The 15,105-nt window shown below is 51.2% G+C and overlaps 1 protein-coding gene across 3 annotated transcripts in view; it reads right to left on the minus strand.

The window, feature by feature from the left end:
• Window positions 1-8,020, minus strand: part of TIE1 (tyrosine kinase with immunoglobulin like and EGF like domains 1) — a 150,168-nt gene extending 142,148 nt beyond the window's left edge. For all 3 annotated transcript variants that reach the window (XM_029618099.1, XM_029618098.1, XM_029618097.1), the window contains exon 1: window positions 7,789-8,020. In XM_029618099.1, the coding sequence (XP_029473959.1) occupies window positions 7,789-7,852 (64 nt within the window). In that variant the 5' untranslated portion in view covers window positions 7,853-8,020. The remainder of the gene's footprint in view (window positions 1-7,788) is intronic.
• Window positions 8,021-15,105: the final 7,085 nt, after the last annotated feature.

Consider the following 15,105-nt stretch of genomic DNA (forward strand, 5'->3'; position numbering starts at 1 on the left):
GGCTTCCCATGTTCAAATACCTCCTAAACCAGCAATAATATTATGGGACCTAGTAGCTACTCTGGGCAGTTCTTTGCAGGATCAGAATACAAAGCCGGATAATCTCAACATTAAACTGGAAGCTTTTGTAGTCCAACTAAATGAGATTAAACCTCGGGTGGAATCTGTTCAAACAGCGGTGCAGAAAACTCAGGATTGTAATGTTAAACTGAGATTTAACTAATGTCTCTTGTAGGCTTGAGAATTTGGAAAATTACTCAAGGCATTTAAACTTACGGTTTTTGAATTTTCCCAAAATAGTGGGCGAGATTCTCTATATAACTTTAAAAAAATATTTCCTTGAAATATTTAAGTTTGAAGAAGAAAAGAGTCTTTGTATTAGAAAAAACATCTTGCTACCTGTTTCCACCAAAGATAGAGTTTCTATGGAAAATTGTCCTGAGATACGGGAAAACCTAACTCAGTTCCTGGAGGATTCAACGGCTGAGTTCTGAGCGTGCAACTCTCCTGGGGTCGTTTGTTCTGAGAAAGAACTAACTGAAGCCATGAGAAAATATTTCAAGTCTATAACAAATCCATTTTATGCATCTCTTGTTTGAATTTATCCGGACTTCGCTCGTGCAAGGGATTACCTTGCATTGACGGCACAAACAAACAATCTCCCTAGGTTTCTCCTTTATATTGAGAGACCCATGCAAATGTATTGTTAGATCCCAAAATGAATGTTAGATCTTTTTTTTGTCCGAATAGCCGAAATCATTCATCAATTGTAGGAGTATTATAACCTTTTCTCCTGGTAATTTATAGGTCATGGGATCCATAAGATAAGGTTGCTTTAGTGTTGCGACCGGGACCTTACCTCACTCTTCCGGATTTCAGACTCGGGCTCGCTGCAGGGGTCCCCCAGGTCCCGGGCCTGTTCTTCAGCGGCGTTTCCGCGGGGGCGACGCCGCAGCCAGTCGCCCTCATCCTAGGCACGCACGTGCAAAGAGCCCAAACTTGTAGGCCCTTTCCTGCCACTCGATGCTCCTCCCGCCTCAGTGACGTCAGACGCCGGCTCACATACCCGCCGGCTGGCTATTTCAGAAGTGCCCACCCGTAGCAACCACGATTACGGTGGCTCGTTTGTAAATCGAAACCTCCTATCCACCCTATGTTTTCCTTCTGCACCTACAAAATTGCCTATGAAAAACCAAAATTTGTAGAACTTTTATAAACATTCACTTGTGCCCTAGTTAATAGTTCTGTTCATTTTTCTGTAATGCTGTAAGAATGCCCAAATCACCTCTTTACACTCATCTTTCCACATAAAGAAGTTATAACCGACATCCCAGCATGGCCCATTTGGAAGAAACTCTTCTTCTAGGACGATTTCCGATTCTCTTTTTCCCAGTTCTTCAGCCCAGGTGCAGACAGTGACTCAGTGGCGTTTGCAGAGGGAGCTCACTGTCCTCACTGGTGCCCCTGCAGCAGCCGCAGGATCACTGCACGGCAGGGAGGGGTATTTATCACATGCCCAGGTGCGCCAGTGACTCAGTGGAGTTTGCAGAGGGAGCTCACTGTCCTCACTGGTGCCCCTGCAGCAGCCGCAGGATCACTGCACGGCAGGGAGGGGTATTTATCACATGCCCAGGTGCGCCAGTGACTCAGTGGCGTTTGCAGCGGGAGCTCACTGTCCTCACTGGTGCCCCTGCAGCAGCCGCAGGATCACTGCATGGCAGGGAGGGGTATTTATCACATGCCCAGGTGCGCCAGTGACTCAGTGGAGTTTGCAGAGGGAGCTCACTGTCCTCACTGGTGCCCCTGCAGCAGCCGCAGGATCACTGCACGGCAGGGAGGGGTATTTATCACATGCCCAGGTGCGCCAGTGACTCAGTGGCGTTTGCAGAGGGAGCTCACTGTCCTCACTGGTGCCCCTGCAGCAGCCGCAGGATCACTGCACGGCAGGGAGGGGTATTTATCACATGCCCAGGTGCGCCAGTGACTCAGTGGAGTTTGCAGAGGGAGCTCACTGTCCTCACTGGTGCCCCTGCAGCAGCCGCAGGATCACTGCACGGCAGGGAGGGGTATTTATCACATGCCCAGGTGCGCCAGTGACTCAGTGGAGTTTGCAGCGGGAGCTCACTGTCCTCACTGGTGCCCCTGCAGCAGCCGCAGGATCACTGCACGGCAGGGAGGGGTATTTATCACATGCCCAGGTGCGCCAGTGACTCAGTGGCGTTTGCAGAGGGAGCTCACTGTCCTCACTGGTGCCCCTGCAGCAGCCGCAGGATCACTGCACGGCAGGGAGGGGTATTTATCACATGCCCAGGTGCGCCAGTGACTCAGTGGCGTTTGCAGAGGGAGCTCACTGTCCTCACTGGTGCCCCTGCAGCAGCCGCAGGATCACTGCACGGCAGGGAGGGGTATTTATCACATGCCCAGGTGCGCCAGTGACTCAGTGGCGTTTGCAGAGGGAGCTCACTGTCCTCACTGGTGCCCCTGCAGCAGCCGCAGGATCACTGCACGGCAGGGAGGGGTATTTATCACATGCCCAGGTGCGCCAGTGACTCAGTGGCGTTTGCAGCGGGAGCTCACTGTCCTCACTGGTGCCCCTGCAGCAGCCGCAGGATCACTGCATGGCAGGGAGGGGTATTTATCACATGCCCAGTCTGCAGCCAACACGTATCCACCTACGGTACATATCCGGCTGTTTTCTGACTCTTGTTAACCAGCTATTGCTCCCGCTATCTGCTTCAGCTGTATAGTGGCTGAATGTTGCCTTCTGTACGTTTTTCTCTCTTGCAGTTTGAAGTTTTATGACACCTGAAGAAGGAAGCTTGGTACAAACACCGGTGGGGTCGCTTTGGCATGGGAAGTGATTAAAACGACTTGCAAATAGAGGCTCTTTGCACAACAGGCTTCAGAAGGACCCCACAACCGTTTTATTCAACCTTGCTCTTTGCTTAGTTGCGTGTCCGGCTCGTTAGCTTCTGTTTTTGGGTCGATGAATACTTTTTAAAATCCCAGGAATGCTTCTGCTCTGCAGGGAAGCTCGCACACAGACATAAGAAATGCACATGGAGTTACCTGCATGTTGGGCTGGTCATTTTGTAAAACACTTTTACTCTAGGAAATGTTTCTGAAAATGACCTCCTTCAGGTCAGCTGTAAAACGGTGGAGCTGCTTAACTGAGTCTAAACTGAAAAGTGACCAGGGCTGACTGTCAAAGTTATCCGGGCAAAGTTAGGGGGAACTTTAGCCGAATATTCAGCAGAATTTATCTTGGGGGTAACTTTGTCCCCATCCCCATGCTTAGGGTCAGCAGCACTTCATGTCCCCTCAGCTTCTTCTGGGGCACAGGGCCACTCAGGGACTGAGGTGCACGAGCGGCCCCGCACAGCAAGGGAAGAGGGCCAGCGCCGGATGGCAACAGGAGGAGGAGACTTCTGCATTCAGCACAAGAGCAATGCGATGCTTGCAACTCTGCCCCCATGTCCTCTCGCACAGGGTGCTGCAGCCCTACACGCTCAGGCTGATGCACGTGGAGCCACAGTACTGGAGCAGCACTGCCGAGGAATTGAGCACACAGGTACTGGGGCTCTGGAGGGGGGGGTCAAAGAGGGGCAACCAATTATATTGGGGTGGCTCTTGGCACCAGTTGCAAATCTGTAATGAGATCTGTGCTTCACTATACAGAGACGACTGAGGGGGATATGATAGAGGTGTTTAAGATCATGAGAGGTCTAGAACGGGTAGATGTGAATCGGTTATTTACTCTTTCGGATAATAGAAAGACTAGGGAGCACTCCATGAAGTTAGCATGGGGCACATTTAAAACTAATCGGAGAAAGTTCTTTTTCACTCAACGCACAATTAAACTCTGGAATTTGTTGCCAGAGGATGTGGTTAGTGCAGTTAGTGTAGCTGGGTTTAAAAAAGGATAGGATAAGTTCTTGGAGGAGAAGTCCATTACCTGCTATTAAGTTCACTTAGAGAATAGCCACTGCTATTACTTATTGCCTGGATTGGCCTCTGTTGGAAACAGGATGCTGGGCTTGATGGACCCTTGGTCTGACCCAGTATGGCAGGTTCTTATGTTCTTAACTGACCACAGAGCATTCACCTTTCAGCCACAGATTACTCCAGCCTTGTATCTCAAGCCCCAGAAACAATTGCTGATAGTGTTTTCCATCTGAGTCTCACCCTGCCACCTCCATCCATCTCCTCCCAAAATAGCATGCTCTTTCCTAGACACAGCTCCTCAGAGCGCTTGAGAAAATCATTGCCCCAAATTCTCCTGCACCTAACATGTACTTCCTTCTTTCCCCAGCAATATCCTGCTCCCAGAATAATCTTATCCCAAGCCCAGCGCCACAGGTCTCCAGAATCCTCCCATCTCCCCTTCTACCACTATTAGTAATTCCCAGCCCCCAACACCCTCCTATAGTGCCCAGATTACTCCCAGCCCCAAGTACCCTTGCACACCCCCAATCTCACTCCCAGCTCAACCCCCTCCCCACTCCCAGTCTCACTCCCACCCCATCCCCCTTTCACAACCTCAATCTCACTCCCTCACATCCCACTTTCAATCCCACTGCCCCAATCTCATTCCCTACTCTCATCACCTCTCCACCGTCCTGATCTCACTCCCAGCCTCCCTCTTCCACCCCAGGACTCACCCCCCTTCCACCGTCTGGAGCTCACTCCCAGCCTCCCTCTTACGCCCCAGGACCCATCCCCCTTCCACCGTCCTGATCTCACTCCCAGCCTCCCTCTTCCACCCCAGGACTCACCCCCCTTCCACAGTCCTGATCTCACTCCCAGCCTCCCTCTTACGCCCCAGGACTCACCCCCCTTCCACCGTCTGGAGCTCACTCCCAGCCTCCCTCTTACACCCCAGGACCCATCCCCCTTCCACAGTCTGGAGCTCACTCCCAGCCTCCCTCTTCCACCCCAGGACTCACCCCCCTTCCACCGTCCTGATCTCACTCCCAGCCTCCCTCTTCCACCCCAGGACTCACCCCCCTTCCACCGTCCTGATCTCACTCCCAGCCTCCCTCTTCCACCCCAGGACTCACCCCCCTTCCACAGTCCTGATCTCACTCCCAGCCTCCCTCTTACGCCCCAGGACTCACCCCCCTTCCACCGTCTGGAGCTCACTCCCAGCCTCCCTCTTCCACCCCAGGACCCACCCCCCTTCCACCGTCTGGAGCTCACTCCCAGCCTCCCTCTTCCACCCCAGGACTCACCCCCCTTCCACCGTCTGGAGCTCACTCCCAGCCTCCCTCTTACGCCCCAGGACCCATCCCCCTTCCACAGTCTGGAGCTCACTCCCAGCCTCCCTCTTACGCCCCAGGACTCACCCCCCTTCCACAGTCTGGAGCTCACTCCCAGCCTCCCTCTTACGCCCCAGGACTCACCCCCCTTCCACAGTCTGGAGCTCACTCCCAGCCTCCCTCTTACGCCCCAGGACTCACCCCCCTTCCACAGTCTGGAACTCACTCCCAGCCTCCCTCTTACGCCCCAGGACTCACCCCCCTTCCACAGTCTGGAGCTCACTCCCAGCCTCCCTCTTACGCCCCAGGACTCACCCCCCTTCCACAGTCTGGAGCTCACTCCCAGCCTCCCTCTTCCACCCCTTGACTCACCCCCCTTCCACAGTCTGGAGCTCACTCCCAGCCTCCCCCTTCCACAGTCTGGAGCTCACTCCCAGCCTCCCCCTTCCACAGTCTGGAGCTCACTCCCAGCCTCCCTCTTACACCCCAGGACTCACCCCCCTTCCACAGTCTGGAGCTCACTCCCAGCCTCCCTCTTACGCCCCAGGACTCACCCCCCTTCCACAGTCTGGAGCTCACTCCCAGCCTCCCTCTTACACCCCAGGACTCACCCCCCTTCCACAGTCTGGAGCTCACTCCCAGCCTCCCTCTTACGCCCCAGGACTCATCCCCCTTTCACAGTCTGGAGCTCACTCCCAGCCCCCCCCTTCCACAGTCTGGAGCTCACTCCCAGCCTCCCTCTTACGCCCCAGACTCACCCCCCTTCCACAGTCTGGAGCTCACTCCCAGCCTCCTCCTTCCACAGTCTGGAGCTCACTCCCAGCCTCCCTCTTACGCCCCAGGACTCACCCCCCTTCCACAGTCTGGAGCTCACTCCCAGCCTCCCTCTTACGCCCCAGGACTCACCCCCCTTCCACAGTCTGGAGCTCACTCCCAGCCTCCCTCTTACGCCCCAGGACTCACCCCCCTTCCACAGTCTGGAGCTCACTCCCAGCCTCCCTCTTACGCCCCAGGACTCACCCCCCCTCCACAGTCTGGAGCTCACTCCCAGCCTCCCTCTTACGCCCCAGGACTCATCCCCCTTCCACAGTCTGGAGCTCACTCCCAGCCTCCCCCTTCCACAGTCTGGAGCTCACTCCCAGCCTCCCTCTTACGCCCCAGGACTCATCCCCCTTCCACAGTCTGGAGCTCACTCCCAGCCTCCCTCTTACGCCCCAGGACTCACCCTCCTTCCACAGTCTGGAGCTCACTCCCAGCCTCCCTCTTACACCCCAGGACTCACCCCCCTTCCACAGTCTGGAGCTCACTCCCAGCCTCCCCCTTCCACAGTCTGGAGCTCACTCCCAGCCTCCCTCTTACACCCCAGGACTCACCCCCCTTCCACAGTCTGGAGCTCACTCCCAGCCTCCCCCTTCCACAGTCTGGAGCTCACTCCCAGCCTCCCTCTTAAGCCCCAGGACTCACCCCCCCTTCCACAGTCTGGAGCTCACTCCCAGCCTCCCCCTTCCACAGTCTGGAGCTCACTCCCAGCCTCCCTCTTACGCCCCAGGACTCACCCCCCTTCCACAGTCTGGAGCTCACTCCCAGCCTCCCTCTTACGCCCCAGGACTCATCCCCCTTCCACAGTCTGGAGCTCACTCCCAGCCTCCCCCTTCCACAGTCTGGAGCTCACTCCCAGCCTCCCTCTTACGCCCCAGGACTCATCCCCCTTCCACAGTCTGGAGCTCACTCCCAGCCTCCCTCTTACGCCCCAGGACTCACCCCCCCTTCCACAGTCTGGAGCTCACTCCCAGCCTCCCTCTTACACCCCAGCACTCCCCCCCCTTCCACAGTCTGGAGCTCACTCCCAGCCTCCCTCTTACGCCCCAGGACTCATCCCCCTTTCACAGTCTGGAGCTCACTCCCAGCCTCCCCCTTCCACAGTCTGGAGCTCACTCCCAGCCTCCCTCTTACGCCCCAGGACTCATCCCCCTTCCACAGTCTGGAGCTCACTCCCAGCCTCCCCCTTCCACAGTCTGGAGCTCACTCCCAGCCTCCCTCTTACGCCCCAGGACTCATCCCCCTTCCACAGTCTGGAGCTCACTCCCAGCCTCCCCCTTCCACAGTCTGGAGCTCACTCCCAGCCTCCCTCTTACGCCCCAGGACTCACCCCCCTTCCACAGTCTGGAGCTCACTCCCAGCCTCCCCCTTCCACAGTCTGGAGCTCACTCCCAGCCTCCCCCTTCCACAGTCTGGAGCTCACTCCCAGCATTATCATCTCTATCAGCACTGAGTCTAAGAGACAGTCCTCCTCCAACACAAGGGCATTTAGCAGGATGTATGTCACAGGGAGGGAGGCAGCACTTAGCACATATATTATCAAAGTCAGCATTAGAAGCAGCGTCTCAGCAGACCGCACACGTTATAGAAAGGTTGCTTCTGGCTTAGTGGAGCCGATTCAGGAGAAGTGCCGGGGGTTATAGCACATCGTATGCTCACTGAGTCTTTTGGTGGCCATTGGGGGAAGGGATAGAGAAGTTGTGCGTCCTACCTGTTCTGGCTGAGAACACAGAAAGAAGGATAAAAACAGGAAGGTTGCAGAGAAATCTCCTCATCTTCCTGAAGCATCCCCAGCCTGCAGGGGTAAGGATCAATGGCTTGGGATCATTTCTAGCTGCAGTCCTGAAGGACGGACAGACGCTATGCCCAAATCTCCTACTCCATGTTGGCCTGTGCTTCTCAGCGACTCCAACGCTCGCTCCTCGCCCCTGTGTTACAGCTTTTCCAGGGGGGGAAGTGAGACAGGAAAAGGCGTCTCACACACAATTTCCTCCTCCCTGACAATCTGGAGAGAGTCTCTTTCCTCAGGGAACCAGACATACTGCAAGTTATTCATGCACACAGCTTAAGATAAAAATGAGAAAGATTTCTTAGCCTGCAGTGTAAGAAATCATTAAACTAAACCTATGATTAGCACATGCAGCTGACGGTCTCTGGATCCTGAACCCCATCCCTGGCACATGGCGAGTGCAACCCCCAACCCTGGTGTGGAGAATAAGCAGCCCTGAAGTATTAGGAAGGGACAGAGACAGAATGGAGGAGGTCCAGAGAAGGGAGACCAAAATGGTGGGGGGTCTCCATCCATTGATACACGAGGAGAGGCTGAAGGACCTAAATATGTATGTGCTAGAGGAGAGGAGGAGCAGGGCAGATAGGATACAGACCTTCAGATACCTGAAAGGTTTTAATGATGCACAATCAACAAATCTTTTCCATTGGAAAGAAATCAGTAGAACTAGGGGCCACGAAATGAAACTCCAGGGAAGACGACTCAGAACCAACATCAGGAAATATTTCTTCATGAAGAGGGTGGTGGATGCCTGAAATGCCCTTCCGGAGGAGGTGGTGAAGATGAAAACAGTGAAAGATTTCAAAGGGGCAATGGATAAACACTGTGGATCACTAAAGGCTAGAGGATGGGAATGAAGAGAAGAGAGCATGGGGGTAACTTGCTGCGACGGCTGTTACTACAACTCATTATTGCTCTCTGCTTTAATGGAAGGGGAAAAAGAGGAAAAAGGAGAATTAATTTCACACAGCAACCAACAAGGACATGAATTTTACAGTCTGGGAAAACAAATAAGCATGGGGGTAACTTACTGATGCAGCTGTTACTACCCTTAACCAATAAGCCTTCTACTTGTGTTTTAACGCCAACATTGTTCTCTGCTTCAAAGGTAAGAGATAAAGGGGAATTGGACTCAGACAGAAATCAGCAAAGGCCCTGAGTTTAACGGTTTGGGAAAATTAGTATGGGAGGTAACTTGCAAGGCACATACCATCCCCTGATGATATCTTTATGGGGGGAGCCTATATGGCATGGCTGGAGCTACCATAAGCTTGCCTAGTAGACTGGATGGACCATTTGGTCCTTTTCTGCCATCATTGCTATGTTTCTATCCTGTTTCAAATACGGTCTCCAGCACTGAACACAATACTCCAGATGAGGCCTCACCAAGGACCCTTACAAGGGCATCATCCCCTCTTATTTCTTTCTGGTTATTCCTCTCTCTATGCAGCCCAGCATTCTTCTGGCTTTAGCTATTGCCTTGTCACATTGCCAAACACTAATACCCCAAGATCCCTCTCTTGGTCTGTGCACATCAGCCTTTCTCCCCCCCATCACATACAGCTCTTTTGGATTACCGCACCCCAGATGCATGACTCTGCACTTCTTGGCATTGAAGTCCAGCTGCCAAATCTTTGACCACTGTTTCTTAAATCACTTTTCATTCTCTCTACTTGTTTCGGCGTGTCCACTCTGTTGTATCTGCAAATAGACAAACTTTATCTTCTACCCCTTCCACAATGTCGCTCACAAAGATACTGAACAGAACCAGTCCTAATTCCGATCCATGTGGCACTCTACTTAACATGGCTGTCTCTTCAGAGTAGGCTCCATTTACCATTACATGCTGTCTACTTTCAGTCAACCAGTTTGTAATCCACTCCTCCACCTTGGCGTTCACTCCCAAGCTTCTCATTTTATTCACAAGCCTCCTATATGGGACAGTAACAAAAGCTTTGCTGACATGCAAGTAGATCACATTGAGTGATCTTCTTCAATCCAATTCTCTAGTCACCCAATCAAAAAATAATATATCAGGATTTGTCTCTATTAATTCTCCCCCCCCCCCCCCCCACAGAGGGGAGGCTATCTGGCCTGTAGTTTCCACTCCTTGCTGCTGACACTCTTATGAAACAAGACCACAACTACTCTTCTTCAAATCTCACACCACCACTCCTGTTTCCAAGGATCTATTGAACAGATCATTCAGGGGACCCGACAGGATATCAGAGTTCCTATAGTATCCTGGATGTACAATATCTGGCCCAATGGCTTTGTTCACTTTCAGTTTTCCTAGCTCTTCCCGTATCTTCTTTTCTGCAAACGTTGTCTACCCCATTTCCTTCTATGGTTTTCTCAACCAGCAATGGTCCTGGCTCCAGGGTCTTCTTTAATATGTCCTCTATTTCTTCATCTCTCTTCACACATTGCTCCTTGTCACCTTACCACTACAGGCATCTCTTCTTTCTCTGATATAGCTGAAAAATATTTCGACACCTCCCTTTGCCAATCCTTTCTTCCGCTTGACCTTTTGATTTTCTTATTGCTTTGTCTCCCTCAGATTCCCCAGATATTCTTCCCTGAGTTCCTCTTTTTGGGATCCTTTATACTTCCTGAATGCTGTTTTTTGCCTTTATGTTTACAGCCACCTCCTTTAGGAAACAAAATTGGTTTCTTTTTTCCTCTTACTCTTGTTTACTTTTCCAACACATCGATTTGTTTCCTTTCTATTAGTTCCTTTTAATTTGGATCATTGTACCTACCTCACCTATTTTCTTCCACTCCTCTACTTCTTCCTCAGGTATGTCCCCATTTTGTCAAAGACCTTATTTTTGAAGTTAAAAAAAACCTCACATCTTCATGTGACTTCTCTGTATCTTACTTGCAATATCAAACCATACTGTCTGATCACTGATACTCAGCTGAGTCCCTATGTGGACATTAGAGACACTATTCCCATTTCTGAGGACCAGGTCAAGTATCACACCCTCCCTCACCCATTCCATTACCATTTCTTTGAGCAGAGCCTCCTTGTAGAGTATCCACTATCTCTCTATTTCTTGTAGAGTATCCACTGTCTCTCTATTTCTTGCAGATTATCCACTATCTCTCTATTTCTTGCAGATTCCACAGATTAAATCTCCAACAAGCAACACTTCTCCCTTCTTCCCCATCTTTTAGATCTCTATCCAGCTCTTCTGTCTGAATTGGAGCATTGTAGACCAGATATAAATGGAAGTATAAATATATATATATATATATATATAAATAAATATAATTTTAGGACAGCCCATAATGCTTCTCTATCCCACATCCCTTGCATTCCAATTGCTTGGATATTGTTTCTGAGAAAGTATTACTCTCCCTCTTTCCTGTCCTTCCTTATGTTATCCTAATCATAAGATCCATGAACCAAGCCTCTGTAACAGCAACAATGTCCATTCCACTTCCAATGTTACATCCTGCACATCTGGGATTTATTGCCCAGACTATGAGCATTTGTGCTCATAGCTTTCCAGGTTCTGTCCTTCAGCTTACTGCTCTTCTTGGACATCTTTCCACCTCTATTTTGTTCATGTCTTTATATAAGAGCAGCCATGCTAGGTCAGACCAATGCTTCATCGAGGATCTCATTCTGTACATAAGGGCTACTCTGGGTCAGACTATGCTCCATTGAGCCCTTATCTTGTACAATGCAACTTCTGACATTTGGCTGCCGAGCCAAAAACCACCAAATGATCGTAGATGAAGATAAGGAACCTGATGGCCCTAAATGCAGGGTGGATAACCAGATGGCCCTGCATTCAGCATGGGAAAAAAAGAGATGGACTCCGCATTTAGTGTGGGGAAGTAGATGGACCAATGTCCTGGCTGATGTGGTTCTGGTGGTTGTGTTATTTTACAAGGAGGATGTGTGGGGTGCTTAAGAGTTGGTGAAGATAGATAGTCCACCCTGGAGCTTAATGCCCATGGACCAAACAATGGACAGCAGGGGACCCTGATAGCAGGTGCCCTTTAGGACAGGCAGACTTCCTACCTTTGGCCTTTTCCTAAGAACAAAAGAGGTGAGGGGGACAGGGAAAGGGACAGAGAGAGACAGAGAGGAGCTATGGGGCTGAGAGAAAGGCTGAGAATGCAGGACAGAGAACGCTAGCTGGCAAATAGAAATAGATGTAAAAGGAAGGTCTGGGAGAGGAACTGAAAGAAGTTTTCTTATGTTCTTATGAATTCTGGCTAGGAGAGGAGGAGAGAAATTGAGGGGGATGAGACAGATTGAGAAAGGGGACATTGGCTGTGAGAACAGGAGGAGAGGATAGAGTCAGAGGGAGGATGTGACCTGCGACAAGCTAAGGAGCTGGCATAGGTGTGAGTATGTGACCTGCCACCCAGGATTTGCTTCAATTGATTGGGGGATTGTGGGGTACCATTACCCCTTGTGCTGGAGTGGAGGAGCAGCCTAGTGGTTAGAGCAGGAAACCAGGATTCGAGTCCTGCTGTCGCTCCTTGTGACCTTGAGCAAGTCACTTTACCCTCCATTGCCTCAGGTACAAACTTAGATTATAAACCCTCTGGGGATAGGGAAATACCTTCAGTACCTGAATGTAATCCACTTTGAAGTGCTGAAAAAAGTGCAAAAAGTGGAATATAAATCTACATTAAAAAAAAAAGAAGATCCCAGCATCCTGTACATAAGAAGAGCCACTCGAACGCAGCAGCTTGTCTCTGACAGTGGCCAGTCCAAGTGACTTAGAAATACCAGGCAAATCCTTTCCATGCTGCTCACTCCTAGAAGCGGGAGGTGGAGATACCTCAGGCTATCCAGCTAAACAATGGTTAATAGACCCAGTGATCAGAGCAGTGGGCTACAAGTGGAGGTGTAGCCTAGTGGTTGGTACAGCAGGCTAGAAGCCAGAGTTCAAATCCCCTACTGCTCCTTGTGACCATGGGCAAGTCACATCACCCTATACTGCCTCAGGTGCAAACTTAGATTATGAGCTCCAGTGATAGGGAAATACCCACATACCTGAATGTGTCACAAAGGCAGACTCCAAATAAATATTTACCTTTTACACTCCACTCATGATTTTATAGACCTCTATCAGTCCGCCCTCAGCTGTCTCTTTTCAAAGTTGAACAACCCTAACCACTTAAGCCTTTCCATTCCCTTTATCATTGAGGTCGCCCTTCTCTGGTTTCTCTCTGTCTCGACATGGGAGGGAGTAGAACTGCTCACAGTATTCCAGGCTCAGGCACAGTTTTGGAGTGAAAGCAGTAGGGCAAAGAAATAGATTTCTAAAAACATGCAGGGACCTAATTATAACCCCTCCCCCAGCACTCCCATGTGCTGAGGATGGACACATTCAGGCACTCATGGTTTCTCCTGACCCCGGCGAAAGATGGAGGACTTCAAACTGATTGTGAAAGAATTACACTGGACACAGAACATGGAATTGCAACAAATTAAAGTCTAACAAAGCAAACCTTGCTGAATGATGATAAAGTATCTCCCCGATCCTCTCCATCGCTGGGGAACGCTATAAAGACTCAGGGAGCTCCTCCTGTTCCTGGAATAGAAGTGCCTGCTTCTCCTCTCCTTCTGGCAGACGGGTCCGTGCTCCTTCATCAGTGCCGGGCCAGTACTCACGCACCAACTGGACCAGTCTTCCAAAAAGGTTTGTTAACTGCTGCAGGTTCCAAGGCTGAAAGCCAAATTTGGGACACAAAACCAAAGATTGAGAGCAATGGGAAACTCTCCACTCTTGTTCCAGTCAAAAACCACAGAATCCAAGAGAGGAAAAATACACGTGGCTGCTGTCCTTAAGCAAGGATTATTCCCAGGACACCCCAGCTCCCTGAAGTGGGGAAAAGAGAGCAGAGAACTTTCAATCCTTCTTTCCAAAGTCTCTAGGAATCACAGGAATGAACTGCTGTGGCATCTCCTACATGGGATTCATAAGCCAAGGGTGCACACCCACTACCTATTCTTACCAAGCACACCATGTCCCCTTCTGACAGTCTCTCTCCTGCTGCTCACCATTCTGCCACAGCAAACAACCACGTGGCACAGAGCGACCTTAACCCTCACCATTCTGCTCCAGCGAACAACCGCGTGGCACGGAGCGACCTTAACACTCACTGCGTGGCACGGAGCGACATTAACCCTCACCATTCTGCCATAGCAAACAACCACGTGGCACAGAGCGACCTTAACCCTCACCATTCTGCCACAGTGAACAACCGCGTGGCACGGAGCGACCTTAACCCTCACCATTCTGCCACAGCGAACAACCGTGTGGCACAGAGCGACCTTAACCCTCACCGCGTGGCACAGAGCAACCTTAACCCTCAACATTCTGCCACAGCGAACAACCGTGTGGCACAGAGCGACCTTAACCCTCACCATTCTGCCACAGCGAACAACCGCGTGGCACGGAGCGACCTTAACCCTCACCGCGTGGCACAGAGCAACCTTAACCCTCACCATTCTGCCACAGCGAACAACCGCGTGGCACGGAGCGACCTTAACCCTCACTGTGTGGCACAGAGCAACCTTAACCCTCACCATTCTGCCGCAGCGAACAACCACATGGCACGGAGCAACCTTAACCCTCACCATTCTGCCACAGCGAACAACCGCGTGGCACGGAGTGACCTTAACCCTCACTGCGTGGCACAGAGCAACCTTAACCCTCACCATTCTGCCACAGCGAACAACCGCGTGGCACAGAGCAACCTTAACCCTCACCATTCTGCCACAGCGAACAACCACGTGGCACGGAGAGACCTTAACCCTCACTGCGTGGCACAGAGCAACCTTAACCCTCACCATTCTGCCACAGCGAACAACCACGTGGCACAGAGCGACCTTAACCCTCACCATTCTGCCACAGTGAACAGCCGCGTGGCACGGAGCGACCTTAACCCTCATCATTCTGCCACAGCGAACAACCACGTGGTACAGAGCGACCTTAACCCTTACCATTCTGCCACAGCGAACAACCACGTGGCACGGAGCGACCTTAACCCTCACTGCATGGCACGGAGCGACTTTAACCCTCACCATTCTGCCACAGCATGCTGTCTACTAAAAGCTCAAGCAAGCGTAAGAGAAAAGTTGGACTTTTTGACCAAGACATGGACATCATTGAACTTGTTCGCCATAGCCCCTGAGGAAGGACAACTTTCGAAACACTAGTCATGATGATGTCAGGCTCATTTTCGTACATAGTACACATTTTT

The sequence above is a fragment of the Rhinatrema bivittatum genome, chromosome 10 (genome assembly GCF_901001135.1).
Source record: "Rhinatrema bivittatum chromosome 10, aRhiBiv1.1, whole genome shotgun sequence".
Taxonomy (NCBI): domain Eukaryota; kingdom Metazoa; phylum Chordata; class Amphibia; order Gymnophiona; family Rhinatrematidae; genus Rhinatrema; species Rhinatrema bivittatum.